At 46.4% G+C, this 16,042-nt stretch overlaps 1 protein-coding gene across 2 annotated transcripts; it reads left to right on the forward strand.

Moving 5' to 3' along the window:
* Nucleotides 1-302: 302 nt before the first annotated feature.
* LOC121444856 (basic leucine zipper and W2 domain-containing protein 1) lies at nt 303-14,622 on the forward strand. Of its 2 annotated transcripts, XM_041646775.1 has the most exons (11): nt 303-418; nt 1,396-1,469; nt 5,361-5,537; nt 6,902-6,996; nt 8,541-8,606; nt 9,353-9,488; nt 10,117-10,397; nt 11,279-11,425; nt 12,031-12,169; nt 12,588-12,710; nt 13,236-14,622. In XM_041646775.1, the coding sequence occupies exons 2-11, from the start codon at nt 1,406-1,408 to the stop codon at nt 13,265-13,267; spliced, it is 1,260 nt and encodes a 419-aa protein (XP_041502709.1). In that variant the 5' UTR covers nt 303-418; nt 1,396-1,405; the 3' UTR covers nt 13,268-14,622. The 2 variants fall into 2 exon arrangements, with proteins under 2 accessions (XP_041502709.1, XP_041502710.1); XM_041646776.1 differs by lacking the exons at nt 303-418; nt 1,396-1,469; nt 6,902-6,996 and having other exon boundaries at nt 5,460-5,543.
* Nucleotides 14,623-16,042: the final 1,420 nt, after the last annotated feature.

Here is a 16,042-nt window from a genome sequence, read left to right on the forward strand (position 1 = left end):
GACCCCCAACCCCAGGACGGGGCGGACGGGTCCATCACACGCCCGTCGAGGGGCGTCTTCCCCCTTCCATCCCCACCCGGAGCGGAAAGGCCAGACAGAGAGAGAGAGGGGGGGGGGGGGAAAGACCCCGATCCAAGCATCCATCAGGGCGGCGTAGAGCTGCAAAGCGGAACGGAGAATCCTAACCCCTCAGCGCCGGCCACCCGGAATGGGACCGCGTCCCTCCCCCTCCTCACGACCCCCCCACCCCCGGTGCGAACCGGCGCAGGGTCGAAATCTCGCGAGAGCGTGCGGCCGGGGCGGGGGTGGTGCCTCTTCCTCCCCTGCTGCTCGCGTTAGTTCCGGTCGCAGAGGAGACAGCGCCGTAGTCGCCGCCAGCTCGGGGGTTTCTGGCTCTTTTCTCTCCGCCTTAAATTCGGTGAGGCGAGCGCGGCGCAGGGCCGTGCGGGGAGCGGCGGCGGGCGCGGCGCGGCCCGGCGGAGGGCGAAGGGTGGGCGGCGGCGCGGTTCGGCGGGGCCCGGGGAGGCCTGGATTCGTGGCCGCCGCCGGGGCGAGCGGGAGGGCGAGCGAGGCCGCGGGGTGCCGGGGTGGCGGGCGCGCCCCTGTGTGCGCCCCGGCCGGCCTGGGTAACAAAGCCACCGCGGCCTCTGTTGGGTGATGTAGGCGTGGGGGGGTTCGGCGGGCGGGGCACAGCCGCCGCCACCACCGCCGCGGCCGCCGCCTCCGCCGCTGCTTTTTTTCGCGGGAGGGCGGGCGGATGTACGGGGCGGCGGGGGCCCCGGCGCGCAGCGCCTCGGCGCCTGTGGTCCGCTCGGCGCGGCGGCCACCACCGCAGGCGACGGGGTCAGTGGAGAAGGGGGTCCCCCCCACCCCAACATGGAGCTTCCCCCCGGAGCCCCAGCCGGTTGGGGCCCTCCGAGGCGGGGAGGCACGGGAAAGGGTGTGGATACGGGGAGACACGTGCCCCGGGGAAGGAGGCGGCGGCTCGGGCCGTAGCGTTTTGCGGCCGGCTCCGGTTTTGCAGCTTGGAGAAGGGTGCAAAGCTCCAGGCGCCACTTTGGAGTGCGGGGTGGTGCGGCCGTGGTGATGGTCCTCAGAGTTCTGATTACTTAGAAAGAAGTGGGCGATCCGAAGGGAAGTGTGGGAGAGACTGAGCAATTAGGCTCGTGATAGGCGATCTGCCACCCTACAGAGTGACAGTGTCGTTCCACGACTTCGTTAAAGGGGTTCTTGGAGAGGGACGCTTCCACTGCACTGGCTCGGTTGCCCATGAACGGAAAGAAAGTGTGCACGGTTTGTTAGCTGTGGTTTTGACCTAAGGTTTGATACTTTGTTTTCGAAGTTAAAACAAAGATGGAACAGACGCTTTTTAAGGCCCTGTTTCTCTTTTCCTAGGGTGTCTTTTATGAATAATCAAAAGCAGCAAAAACCAACGCTATCAGGCCAGCGTTTTAAAACCAGAAAAAGAGGTAAATATTTACAAATCTTCCTTAAGCCTTCAGACATTTTGTATCTCGGTTTCCTCTCACAGTCAACTGCATGTTACTAAATCTCAAGAAAGTAGCAGAAACGAGCTTCTAGTTGGCTGCTTGTAGAATATGGTTCCCATTGTAATTTTTTTAAGTGTTTCATATTTTTCTTTCTTTGTTTTTTTTCATTCATTTATTTATTTATTTAATTTATTTATTTTTGTGTTTTGTTTTTCCAGACAGGGTTTCTCTGTGTTGCTTTGTAGCCAGTCCTGGAACTAGCTCTTGTAGACCAGGCTGGCCTCGAACTCACAGAGATCGGAGTGCTGGGATTAAAGGCATGTGCCACCACTGCCCTGCAAGGGTTTCAGATTGTAGCTCAGGCTGGCCTCCAAATGCTGGCATTAAAGGCATGAGCTCCTGCTGGCAATCCAATTTGAGGATTGAAGTTAGGGCTCTGTCTTTAATCCCAGCACTTAGGGGGCAGAAGCAGGCGGATCTCTTGAGTTCAAGGCCAGCCTGAGCTACAGACTGAGTTGTAGAACAGCCAGGGATAAACAGAGAAACCCTGTTTCAAAAAACCTAATCAACCAAAGGAAAAGTTGAAGTGGTGTTCTTGGAAAACCCACATTGACTAGGCATGGTGGCATACATCTTTAATTCTGGCAGTGGAGAGGCCAGTAAATGGAGATCTGTTTAGTGAGTTCTAGACCAGCTTGGGCAATGTGCTGAGACTCTGTCTCAGGGGAAAAAAATAAATAAATAAAACGAAGCACACATTAACGTGTTGAATGGTTTGGAGGAAATTGAGACTGCACTGACTACTGGTCTTAGGCGTCTGGTTTTCATAGATAGTTTGACATACACGTGACAGTATTTTTTTTTTTTTTTTGTAATCTTCATACTGTCCCCCTGTGATTAAGCCAAAGTATATCTTGTTCTAGTCTTTGTAAGTATAGACATTGACTGGATACAGTGAGTGGTCTTTAAAGCAGTTTGTCAGTAATGAAGAACAGTATGTATTCTCAGAGTTTGTAGATTCCTGGCTTCCTCCTAATATAATTGATAGTAACAGATGACTTTTATTAGTAGTATCTGGGAGGTGACACTTCCTTAAGGTCAGATAAAGATCATTCATACCTGGTATGTTGTGGCATATGCCCATAAGACTGAGGCAGAAGTCACCATCAGTGACTGGACGAGCCTAGGATATAAAAGACCCTCTTTTAAGCCCTCCTCCTGCCTCCCCCCAAGAACAAAAGTAACAACAGCGAAAAAAGGGAGGGGGGGATCTTTCATGGCCTCCTGGTTCAGGGTATCTGGGACCTAAGGGAGTTTTGAAGGCAGGGCTTTTAGTAAAATCAAGAAAAAATAATTTCTTTATCTACTAGTATATAAAAAAGTCAGCTATCTAGCCTCGGCTGGCAAATGTGAGAATTCAGATGCCATTGTCTGGCATAAATTGGCAAAGCAAGACATCCCAGGGCGGGGGTCACAGTCAGTGGCAGGGTTAGAGGAGGCTCACAGAAACTGAGGCACATGTTGTTTTGTAAGGGAATGTACATATTGAAAATGGCTAATTTGGGCCTGGTGCTGTCCCGGCAGTTAAGTGCACTGTTCTCGTAGAGTGTCTGGGTTTGATTGGCAGCTCATGTCCGCCTGTAACGCCAGTTCTGGGATACAGAATCCACTCCTGGCCTCCTCAGGCTCCAGGCACACGCGTGCACGTAGGTGTTTATATTTAAATGAAGAAAGTGGTTAGTTGCACAAATGCACGGGGTATAGTAGAAGTTGGGATTTCGTTCTGGGTTTTGAGGCAGGGTCTCCATGAAGCCCTGGTTGTCCTCAAGCTCACACATCCTTTTGCCTTTGTCTCCCGAGTGTTGGGGTTAAAGGTGTATGTCACCATGCCCAGCCCAACAATCAAGTGTTTTGACTTCAGGGTGCATAACTGCTCTAAATTACTAGCCAATGTAGTCTTTCAGTTGTGTAATTTCCCTTCCGGAAAGATTGACCTCTTAAGCTTATTACTAGGTTTAAAGCCAGATGAATAGTTAGATTGAAAAGAAAAGCCAAAGTGTTGTGGACACATAAAAGAAAAGGGAAAGGGCTGGAGAGATGGCTCAGCGGTTAAGAGCACTGGCTGCTCTTCCAGAGGACCCAGGTTCAATTCCCAGCCCCACATGGCAGCTCACAACTGTCTGTAACTCCATTTCAAGGGGATCTGACACCTTCACACCAGTGCACATAAAGTTAAATAAATTGTTAAAAGGGGGTGGGGAGAGAGAACCACCAAAAACTTAGAGAGTAGTATGGTCATGCATACAGCTACATAGCAAAACTTTGTCTCAGAAAACAAAGCAGCCAGGCAGTGGTGGTGCACGCCTTTAATCTCTAGTAGAGACTTAATCTGAAGGTAGAGACAGGCAGATCTCTGAGTTTAGGACTAACCTGGTCTACAGGGCGGCCAGGGCTACTAGAGACCCAGTCTGGGTAAAAACCAAAACAGAACTGGGGATGTAGTTTTGTAGAGTGCTTGTTTAGCATTTATAAGGCCCTAGAATCTACCCCAGAGCTTAAGATATGGAAGCTGAAGGATCTTAAATTGAAGGTCATAGTGAGTTTGAGGGCGTCCTGAAGCAAGTGAGATGCTGTCTCAGAAACATCCAGAAAGGGACTGAGGAGAAAACTGAGAAAAGTGCTTTCCACACAGCATGCAGACCTGCACTGCATCCCTGACCCACACAGCATGCAGACCTGCACTGCATCCCTAATCACACAGCATGCAGACCTGCACTGCATCCCTGACCCACACAGCATGCAGACCTGCACTGCATCCCTAACCACACAGCATGCAGACCTGCACTGCATCCCTGACCCACACAGCATGCAGACCTGCACTGGATCCCTGACCACACAGCATGCAGACCTGCACTGCATCCCTGATCACACAACGTGCAGACCTGCACTGGATCCCTGACCACACAGCGTGCAGACCTGCACTGCGTCCCTGACCACACAGCATGCAGACCTGCACTGGGTCCCTGACCCACACAGCATGCAGACCTGCACTGGGTCCCTGACCCACACAGCATGCAGACCTGCACTGCATCCCTGACCACACAACGTGCAGACCTGTACTGCATCCCTGACCACACAGCGTGCAGACCTGCACTGGGTCCCTGACCCACATGAAAGCCTGTGACTCATCTTGGGTGAGGCAGAGACAGGAGGATCCTGGAACCTGCTGGCCAGCCACTCTGGCTAAATCAGTGAGCTCTAGGTCCAGCGAGAGACTGTCTTAATAAAATGGATACAAGTTAGGCGGATACTCTGTATCCCCTAGTAGAGCTGGGGCTGGGCTGTGGAGGTAGCTCAGTAGTATAGCAGATACAAGACTGGATTCTGTACCCACTTCTCTAGCAGGTGGAACTATAAAGTTAGGCAGATACCAGTAACCCTGTCCTGTGGAGAGAGTAGGGCGGCTGGGTGGGCACTTGAGTGCACACATTTTCAGAGGAATAAAGTCTACATGGTATAGAAAGGCTGATGTTACAGGATCTCACTAGATAGAGCAGACTGGAACACAGACCACCTGCCTCTGCCTTTCCAGTGCTGGATTAAAGGCGTGTGCCTCCATGGCTGGTACGGTTAGTGCTCAGGAGAGCAGCCTGGTGGAAGTGGAGTGGCCCCCTGGTACTGGCCAGATGGATTGGCCTTGCAGAGGGGACACTGGGTGTGATTAATCTTTCTCCTATCAAGCTTACTTGTTTCAAGTCTTGGGATACTTACCTTTTCCAGCTATCAAGTTAAACGAAACTCAGTGATTTGGTTACCTAGCTTCATAAGGTACTGGCTGTACCATCTGTGATAACTTTGTTCTCTCTGCAGATGAAAAAGAGAGGTTTGACCCTACTCAGTTTCAAGACTGCATTATTCAAGGCTTAAGTGAAACTGGTACTGACTTGGAAGCAGTAGCTAAGTTTCTTGATGCTTCCGGAGCAAAACTTGACTACCGCCGCTATGCAGAAACACTCTTCGACATCCTGGTGGCTGGCGGAATGCTGGGTAAGTGTCTGGGAGCTGTGGGTGTGACACACAGAGGTAATGGAAAAGCCAGAGAGGGTGGGATTGGTTTCAATGTGTTCTGTTTCGTTTCTACCCCCTCTGGGCTGGGAGTTGGGAATTTTGAAATAGGGCTATTACTTATATATTTTATTTTATGTGCATTGGTGTTTTGCCTGCATGTTTTTCCATGTGAGGCGTCAGATCCCCTGGAACCAAGTTACAGACAGTTGTGATCTGCCATTAAGGTACTGGGGAATTGAGCCCAGTGTACTTAACCACTGAGCAATCTCCAGCCCAGCCCCCAAACCCAAACCTATTAAAGTATTTACTAAAGGAATTTTCTGGTGTGTGCGTGTGTGGAGGAGGAGGAGTCTTTTGATGCTTTTCCTGTGCACCCCTGGCTGACATGGTGGTCACTGTGTAGGTTAGGATGCCCTCGGGTTGACCAGACAGACTTTTCCTCTTTTTAATCCCCTTTGTTTGGGGGCATGGCCTCATTTATGTAGCCCTACTGGCCTTGAACTTAATGCATTGCTGAGGATTCTTATGTCCTCCATAAGGATTAGAGGCTTGGGCCACCACGAGCAAGAAACTTTTCAAAGATAGTAAAGAGAACAGTAAGGTGAACATCTGGCCTTTGATGCTGTTAACACAGTCTTGGTCTACACTGCAGATCGCACACACCCACTGCCTTTTATTTAAGATAAGGTTTCTCTTAGATGTAGCTCAGGCTACCCTTGAGCAGGAATTTCTTTTGTCTTAGCTTTCCTTCTTTATTTGTTAGAATATGGAAAATGGGATTTTGAGCCAGTTATGGTGGTGTGTCGGTAATCCAGTTATTAGGAAGATCATGAGTTCTAGGCCAGCCTGGGCTAAGTGGCAAGATCCTTCCTTAAAGGTACAATTCAACCTCCTTGGAAGTTTAAAGAGTTACTTTCTGTGTAGAAAGTTGAATATAATCAAAACCAGATCTGAACACTTCCACTTAGCCTGTTTGGCACTCTTAAATGGTTGATTTACTGAGTTTATTTCACCAAACATTTTTACGTTTATTTTGTATGTACATGTATCTGTGTGGGCTTGTGTAGTAGATACTAGGTTCCTGCAGGCTTGGTGGCAAGCACCTTTGCTCATCCAGTCTTTACTTGCTTTACTTTACATCTTGCTTAGTTGTTGTGCAAGTTATTTTATCTGTATCCACTGAGCCATCTGACTCTTTGAAACTGAATTCATCTTCGAGTGCTACTGTTTTATTTTACGTTGTTACTACTTTGTTTTACATTGGAAACCCTTATTAGTATGTAAGGCTGAAATGATCACCCATTTAAGATGAAGGCCCTGCAATTCACTGTTGGCTGTCTCAGCCCCAGGTGGTACACTGGCAGACGACATGATGCGCACAAATGTCTGCGTGTTCGCAGCACAAGAGGACCTCGAAACCATGCAAGCATTTGCTCAGGTGAGTGAGACTGTCCCTCATAGCTGCCGTCTGTCTGGGGGTGGGTAACAGGTATTAAGTTTTAAGGGTTTAGGTCTTAATAAAATATAGTAGATTAGAAACTTCAGAAGAATAAAATAGAAAAAAAATTTGAGACAAAGTCTTAGTATGTAGCCTTTGCTAGCCTTAAACTCAGATCTGCCTTCCTCAGCAATCCCAGCCTTTGTTCTTTTCTCTCTTTTGGTGGAAAAATTATTATGGTGTGTGCCATTGAGTGCAGTAGCCTTAGAGACCAGCGGCATCAGATGCTCTGAATCCATAGTAACAGGCAGTAGCGAACTTGCCTGTGGTTAGTGCTGGGAACCACACTCTCCAGCCCCAGATGTGTTTCTCTGGAATTACCCTTTAAGAAAGGCGGTAAAGGCCGGGCGGTGGTGGCGCACGCCTTTAATCCCAGCACTTGGGAGGCAGAGGCAGGCGGATCTTTGTGAGTTCGAGACCAGCCTGGTCTACAAGAGCTAGTTCCAGGACAGGCTCCAAAACCACAGAGAAACCCTGTCTCGAAAAACCAAAAAAAAAAAAAAAGAAAGGCAGTAAAGTGGCTTGGATAACGCATTCCTATACTCCCAGCACTTGAGAAGTTGAGGCAGGGGCTGGAAAGATGTCTCAGTGGTTAAGAGTACTACTGACTGTTCTTCTAGAGGACCCAGGTTCAGTTTCTAGCACCCACATGGCAGCTCACAACTGTATCTCCCATTCCAGGGGGCCTCGAACCCATGACAAAACACCAATGCACATTAAAAAAGGAAAAAAAAGCCGGGCGGTGGTGGCGCACGCCTTTAATCCCAGCACTTGGGAGACAGAGGCAGGCGGATCTCTGAATTCGAGACCAGCCTGGTCTACAAGAGCTAGTTCCAGGACAGGCTCAAAAACCACAGAGAAACCCTGTCTCGAAAAACCAAAAAAAAAGGAAAAAAAAATTGAGGCAGAAGAATGGAGGAGAATTCGAGTATACAGTGTGTTCAGTGCCAGCCTAGACAGCATGAACACCTGTTTGAGTCCCCTAGCCCACCTCCACAAGAAGATGCTGACCTGGATGTGGGCATTCGTGCCTGTGTTCCCAGACTCAGGAGACTGAGATCAAAAAAAGCTAGGATGAACAGAAAAGTCAGTTTTCTATTGGAATTGCCATATTGAGCCATTCTTTAGACCGTCTTTGCGTTTTGAAGAAAAGAGATGAGTTCATTGATGCGGATTGGACTGGACTGGAGCTTACTTTATGCCCAGCCTAGGCTTGAACTTCGGAACCCCTGGGCCTCAGCCTTCCCAGTGCATTCAGAGTCATGGTTAAATCTTTGCTGCTTGTCAGCAGAGAACTTGATGTCTCTAGCCTGGAATTTGGTGTCTGTTTAGGGAAAATAGAACTGTATTTTATGATGTTACTGTTTAACATAAAGTGATAAGCTATTGGAGTGGTTTCAAGTGTTCTTAGTTTCAGTATGTGGTGAGATTGTCCAGTAGAGAGGCCTCTTTTTGGTTCTAGAAATGACTTTGATCTCTTCTAGGTTTTTAACAAGTTAATAAGGCGCTACAAATACCTGGAGAAAGGTTTTGAGGATGAAGTTAAAAAGGTACGAGAAGGAGTTGGGTACAGTGCGGCCTGTGCTTAGCATGTGCAAGACCAAGTTCAGTCTTCTAGCCCTGGATCAGAAAGGGAAAAGGACAGATGGGGAAATGTTCCAAGTCAGCCACGTGTTGGGTATAGTTTTAGACATTTAAGTAGGCTATTATTGAAATACAATTTGGGGGAGTATATCTGTTAGTATGCTGAAATATTTGAAATTCACACATTGTCACTTAGTGTTTGAAACAAATGGGTGTTGTGTTGAAACAAATGGCAGTTAAAAAATCTATGGATTAGCTGGGGGGTGGTGGCTCACGCCTTTAATCCCAGCTCTCGGGTGAATCTCTGTGAGTCTGAGGAGAGCCAGGGTTACACAGAGAGAGACCCTATCTGAAAAAAAACTAAAGCAAATCTAGGGATGTTTAGAAGCTGGAGGGTGAAGGACCAGGGCATAAGATCTAAAGAGATTGCTTGTATTTGGGTCCTAATGCCAGATGTTTCATAATGAAGGCAGCAGGAAGAAGTCTGACAGAGTTGGTAGGCTCTGTTGTAGCTCTTCAGTGTTGATACAAACAGTGTAGGGCGAGTATGTGATGAGACCAGGACACAGACATTAAGGAATTGCCCAGGACTAGGGTTAATGAGTTGTAACAGATCCAAATCTGAATGGGTAGGCCTCAGAGCTGGTGTAGTTTCTTTTACTGCTTCTAGCAGAATGCAAGGCTTTCTAACCCTCACATTTTCCTCTTACAGTTACTGCTCTTCCTGAAGGGGTTTTCAGAGTCGGAGAGGAACAAGCTCGCCATGTTGACTGGGGTTCTTCTGGCTAATGGGACCCTTAACGCATCCATTCTTAACAGCCTTTATAATGAGAATCTGGTTAAAGAAGGTATTAGCTCCTGAGCTGCTGCGAAAGCCTGCCTTCCTGTTGGTGTGTGTGTGAGGGTCTGTGGACAGAGTGTGTGCTTGGAGCTGGGGAGGGGGCTCGCATGTTCCTTAGTTAAGATTTATTTTTATGTATGTGTGAGTTTATGTACACCACATGCATGCAGAAATCCTGGGTGACTAGAGGAGAATGTTGGGTTTCCAGGAACTAAAGTTACGGGTGGCTATAAACTGTGTAGGTGCTGGGATTCGAATCCAGTGCTCCTAACCATTGAACGAACCAGCCATCTATCCAGTCCCTTTAAAAGAAAACGTTTTTAAGCGCTCCTTAGTGTGGGCACTTGCTTCATACCTTTGGCACCCAAGTTTGGGGTGTGTCTTTAGAATCCAGGTTGAGCTTTCTCCCAGCTGAGCCTCAATCCCTCCCCTACAGTCATTTTTTTCCTCCATACTCCAAAGTTGCTGGGAATGTGGGGTCCCTTTAATTCTAAGAGTAGCACTGGCTAGCTGAGGCGACAGAAAACGAGGCGTGGCGTGAAATGGTCACACTGGCGCAGGGGAGTGGAAGCTCTGGCTGGACTTGGAGAAACTGAGGCGGGTACTTCGATTAGATAAGCTTCTTTGTTTTACAGGGGTTTCAGCAGCATTTGCTGTAAAGCTCTTCAAATCATGGATAAATGAAAAAGACATCAATGCAGTCGCTGCAAGTCTCCGGAAAGTCAGCATGGACAACAGACTGATGGAGCTGTTCCCTGCCAATAAGCAGAGCGTGGAGCACTTCACCAAGTATTTCACCGAGGCAGGCTTGAAGGAGCTGTCGGAGTACGTCCGCAACCAGCAAACCATCGGGGCGCGGAAGGAGCTCCAGAAAGAGCTCCAGGAGCAGATGTCCCGAGGGGATCCATTCAAGGACGTAAGCTACTCTGTGTAAAGTATATATGTCTGTTGTCTGCATACATGGCTGTCTGCCACGTGTGTGAGTGGGTCAGAGGAGGAGGCTTCATTCTCCTGGGACAGCAGCCAGCTCTTAACTGTTGAGCTATCCATCCGGCCCTCTTTAAGCCATCTTTTTATGGCTACATTTGAAGTTTTACTCATGACCCAGATTTTGTAATGATAAGCCAGGGGTAGACATTTTTCATTTGAGACAAGTTTTGTTATGGTTTGTACATTTATTTGGAGGGGTGGGCATTTGTATGCTGATTTCCCACCATGTGGGTCTGGGTAATTAATCTTGGGTTGTCAGGCTTGGTTACAGGCACCTTACCTGTTTGCTGCGGCCTCTCACCTGCCCGAGTCAGTTCGTATATAAAAGAGTTTGAGCCCCAAGGTTCTGGCCCCGGCAATGGTTTCCTGTTTGTATGCGGTACAGGTAGAATTTGCTGCTGGTTTCGTGGAAAGGCTTTGTTTTCAGGCATGGGTTCACCATAAAGCTCTGTCTGGCCTGGGACTTCTCTGTAGGCTACATTGGTCTCAAGCTCAGAGACCCACCTGCCTCTACCTCAGTGCTGGGGTTAAAGGCACCACCACGCCTGGCTATAAAGTTTTTAATTTTATTTTCTACGTGCATTAGTGTTTTGCCATGGATATTGGGGCCCCTGGAACTAGAGTCACAAATAGTTGTAAGCTGCCATGTGGGTGCTTGGAATTGAACCTGGGCCCTCTGGAAGAACAGCCAGTGCTCTTAACTGCTGAGCCATTGCTCCAGCCCCTAAAAAGGCCTTTTAGTGCTTTTGTAAAATGTCTAAATTGGATGTGTAAAGTATGTTTATAATTTTTTGGATGATTTTGCAGATAATTTTGTATGTCAAGGAGGAGATGAAAAAAAATAACATCCCAGAGCCAGTCGTCATTGGGATAGTCTGGGCAAGTGTGATGAGCACCGTCGAGTGGAACAAAAAAGAGGAGCTTGTAGCAGAACAAGCCATCAAGCACTTGAAGGTACTGGGGTTGCTCCTTGGTAGAGCAAACTCGCACGTCAGGTGGTGGTGGGTGGTGTGGACCATCAGTGGGTGTTCATCCAAGGAGTTGGCTGTCAACATGTAGGTCATGACCTCTTTTAGGGGTGGGTCAAATGACCCTTTCAGTTATATAACAATTCATAAAAGTAGCAAAGCTACAGTTCTAAAGTAATAACAATTTTCTGGATCCTACAAGGGAGGAACAAAGGATCTCAGCAGTAGGAAGGCTGAGATCTGGTGCTCTAAAGGATTCACCACATTGATGGTGCTGGGGGTGATCCACTGTGCGTAGACATTAGTGTTGACAGTGCTTTTTAAGGCTGACCTGACTTCATTTGGTTCATAAATTAAAAGTAATTTAAGCCTGTGATTTGGTGCTGCTGAGGGAGTCAAGACACGGGAAGGTCTGGAGCACACTCACCACACACAGCTCAGTGTATTCTTCTGCTCTGCTATTTTTCAGTCCTGTCCACCAGTGAACTGATTATAATTCACTGTGGTTACAGGGAGTTGCGCTCTGTATTGTAGGGTTATGTAGTGGGTAACTGCTGTAATGAGTGAGCCGTTTTTGTTTGTTTCTCAAAGCAATACAGCCCTCTGCTCGCTGCCTTTACCACGCAGGGTCAGTCTGAGCTGACCCTGTTATTGAAGATTCAGGAGTACTGCTATGACAACATTCACTTCATGAAAGCCTTCCAGAAAATAGTGGTGCTTTTTTATAAAGGTAAGTCTTCAGTCTTGTAAAAGTTGTATTAAGTCCATAAGTACTAGAAATAAGGAGTGTCTGGACATGAGCTTCCCGTAGTCACAAAGTAAAATAGTCATCTGTACTAAAATTGAGGGTTGCTGTTCTGTTTATGTTTGAGATAGGCTATCACTGTTTTGTTGACTGGCCTGGAACTTACAGGGAGATCCACCTGCCTCTGCCTCCCCAGTGTATTGCAGCAGAATTGGGTGGTTTTATTTGCTACATTGCTATTGGAACACTTGTGAGGCTTGTGGACAAGTTAAATAATACAAGTGAAAATCTCTCCACCCCACCTGCCTTATCCCCACAGAAAAACAAGTGCCAAGCAGGCATTAGTACCTTAATGTGCTTTGGTAGAAAGATTGTGTTCCAAGTTCTATGTCGTTATTTGTAGCTGAGGTCCTGAGTGAAGAGCCCATTCTGAAGTGGTATAAAGATGCACACGTCGCAAAGGGGAAAAGTGTCTTCCTTGAGCAGATGAAGAAGTTTGTAGAATGGCTCAAAAATGCTGAAGAGGGTAAGTCATCCTCTGTAGATTGGTTGGAGCGTTTGGTTTGTGTTCTTTTTAGACAAAACTTCGTGGTGTAGCCCTGAATGGCTTTGAAGTTGTTGCTGTTCCCTTGCCTCTACCACCCAGCGGCTAAGTTACAGGTACACACAGGTTTCTTTCCTCCCCTCGCCGCTCTGTATCTGGGGAGGTTTCTGCTCTTTATATTACCCAGGGTTATCTCTTTTTCTGCCAAGAGGGGAAACTAGACTTTAACCATTGTAATATTCTTTAAATTTTTATTATATTTGTATTTAGTGTATGTGTATGAGTGTGGTCGCCACATGTGGGAACAAGTTTCCTTCTGCAGGGATCAGACTGGGGCTAGATCTTTCCATGGAGTCTTACACTAAACGGTAGAGACATAGATTTTTGAGCTGCGTAAATATACACACGTTCTCAGTTGATGTTGGTCAAGTTCTTATATGACTGCGAAGGTTTAAGTACTGGACGCTGGCCTCCTGAAATGATGTTGACTGTTTCGCTCTCTTCTAGAGTCTGAGTCTGAAGCTGAAGAAGGTGACTGAATTTTGAGACAACATCCTCAGTAAAGCAAACAGGAGTTGTAGATAAAATGTCATGTCTCATGTGTCCTGGTTCTTACATCTTCCTACCTCCCTATATCAAGCATGATATAAGGGCTTTCATGGCAATTTTTATTTTAACTTTTTATGGTTCCTGGAAACGGTGGGTTTTGTTTCTGAAGCCGTGTGTAAGGAGCTGCAGGGCTGTAGAGTTGAACCTGATGTCAGTTACCTTCTACCTCCTGTCTTTTCTACTGTAATGATGTGATGTAAGGCCTTCCGCAGTGAGTTCACTTTATTCCCTGGGTTTTCTATAGAAACAGTTTTCGAGATATGATTTGGTTAAAAATAATTTGTTACAAAAAATTCTGTTTGCAAATTAAACTGTAAAAGTATCCAAAGTCTCAAAAGGCAATGATTTGTGTGATAATTTAGTATGTGCAGAGCCCTGCTTAGTATGTGCAGATCCTGTAGACAGTTGAGTCCATAACGTGAATCCTGAGTGTTTAGACCTTTGGTTCTATATGAACATTTTATTGTCCTTTTAGCCCAGATGTTGTGTGCCATGGAGAGCAAACCTGAGTTTGAGAACTCACACATGGCAAAGGGAGGAAGAAGGCTTAGCTTTTTCCTACAAACTTGTGTGTCCACTTGCATCTCTGCAGGTGGATAAAGTCCATCCTCTTCACGCCAGCTTTCTGCTCAGGACACAGCTGAGTACTGTGTGAGGAAAAGGACCCAAAGGAAGCGCTGGTCACTGGCCAGGATCTAAACACAACTCCTCACCTGGAGCGAAGGGGAAAGGCGTCAATAGCCGTCTCCCATCTGACAGTATGGCCTGGCTTCCTTTGCTATAGTCAAACACCTAGTAACACCCTAGTTGCCATTTTTTTTTAATTGCCATGAGCCAAATACTTTCTTTAAATGATTAATTCATTTATTTTAATGGCTGCCTTTTTCACTGCTTTTCTTTTTGCTATCCATCTGTAGTTGGTAGGGGGAAAGACTAAAGGTGAACATTTTGAGTTTTTTAATTGGTAAAAGAAAATAGACTAGACTAGAATAATGTCACCAGAGACTAAGTGAAAATTGCCCATTTTTGAAGGTGCCATTCTTAGAAGCCAATAATTTGGTATTTAAAGCTTATTGAGAGAATACCATGTAATATAATTTGAAATAAAGGTATAGTAACCTTGAGAACATTGTAGCAGAATCATTGATGGTGGGGTGAATTTGTAAAATGAATGAAGTTCCATGACAGGCAAATGTATTCACTAGATTCTGTGTAGTCATCTGCTGTTCCTTTGTAATTTGTAGTCCTAAAAATTAATTTTTTTTAAATAAAGTCCATCCTTACATTTAGGTTTTATAGATCAGTCTTTTTTTTACCCCCCAGCAAATCCCACTGATCCCTAATGGTATATACTGTGTGCTGTGCTTTCCAATGTCTCCTGTGTAAGCATTAACAGTTCTTCCTGTCTCTCAGACTCCAATGTAGCTGAAACTACATTGCCCTTTCTACACCCAGATTCTTGCATGTTACTGTTCGAACGCACCGTCTATTATATACTGTGTATAGTGAAAGTGTGGAGTCTTCCAGAAGAACATTATGATCTTTGATCATAGATTTTTCCCTTCATACACAGTAGTGTTTACTTATCAACAATAGCACATGGGTAAAGCAATTTATAAAATGATTCTCATTTTGAATTTCAATGCCAACCTCTGGCCTCTAATATGTAATTCTAGTAGAGGTGTTGAAACTACTTTTAACCATGATGGGTAACTGTTAATTGACTTCCTAAGCTGGTGTCAGTTTCCTAGGCTTTCAGTGTCTTGGGATGCTGTACTGTGTATTTAGAACTGATGAGTGTCACCTCGCTAGGACTGTTGTCCTTAGAAGTACTGTTCTTATAAAACCTCCAGAGACCAATATGCCACATCTTTTACTTGGCACAGTGATGGTGTAAGGGGAAATGCATGTGACCAAGGGATTAACCACAGCTGTGTGCAAGCTTTTCATTATCAGAATCCCCAGATCCCTTCCCCTGAGACCTCCCAATAAATTTTAATATACACTATGTGCCGTGTGTCTGTGCTTTATACGTAAAACGTGTAAAAGTATTTTTTGTAGCCTCTAAGAACAAACTTACCAACCTAGAGAGGTTAATGTTTATTCACTTAAGCTTGTTTTTATATCAAGGTCGCTGGAAAAGCCCCCCCCCCCCACACACACACCTCTCTCCCTCTTCTCTTGACTCACAGGAGGGCCTGTGAATCACCTAACTGATCTGTACCTTGACCTTGGTGCTTTGTAAGGCTTTGCCAATCCTTGAAGCCAGAGGTGGGCACACGGGGTAAACCTAGCAATGCTACAAGTCAGTCTAGTGCTGTGCTGGCTGGCCTGAACTCTGCCTCTTAATATGCACTCACCACACTCAGCATCATCGTAGATCTGAGGATCATTTCCACCACACAAGTCCTAGTGCTTGCACAAATGCTCTTGCCCACTGAACCACTTCCCCAATCCCAAGGCAAGGACTTCAAGAATTTATTAAAGAATACCCAGGTTTACCTTTACAGGGTTGACTTCCCATGTCTTTAAAACCCCTCAAAGTATTTAAGTCACATTTTTATTCTTCTGTATCCATGTAGAAATGCCAAAGATCAAACAAATTCAGGTTGTTGAACCTGAGTTTTTATGCACCGAGTTTTTATGCACTGTGTCTGGCTAAATTTTCAATTTTTTTCCCTCAAGGCAGCTCTGTAGCTTTGGAG

Source organism: Microtus oregoni, unplaced genomic scaffold (assembly GCF_018167655.1).
Source record: "Microtus oregoni isolate MIOR12 unplaced genomic scaffold, Mior012 000144F_ref0000341, whole genome shotgun sequence".
In the NCBI taxonomy this organism is placed as follows: Eukaryota; Metazoa; Chordata; class Mammalia; order Rodentia; family Cricetidae; genus Microtus; species Microtus oregoni.

Coding starts and splice junctions, on each gene's coding strand:
- LOC121444856 (XM_041646775.1), top strand. CDS start 1,406: ATGAATAATCAAAAGCAGCAAAAACCAACGCTATCAGGCCAGCGTTTT. Junction 12,170..12,587: donor AGTGGTGCTTTTTTATAAAG/GTAAGTCTTCAG, acceptor CGTTATTTGTAG/CTGAGGTCCTGAGTGAAGAG. Junction 12,711..13,235: donor GCTCAAAAATGCTGAAGAGG/GTAAGTCATCCT, acceptor GCTCTCTTCTAG/AGTCTGAGTCTGAAGCTGAA.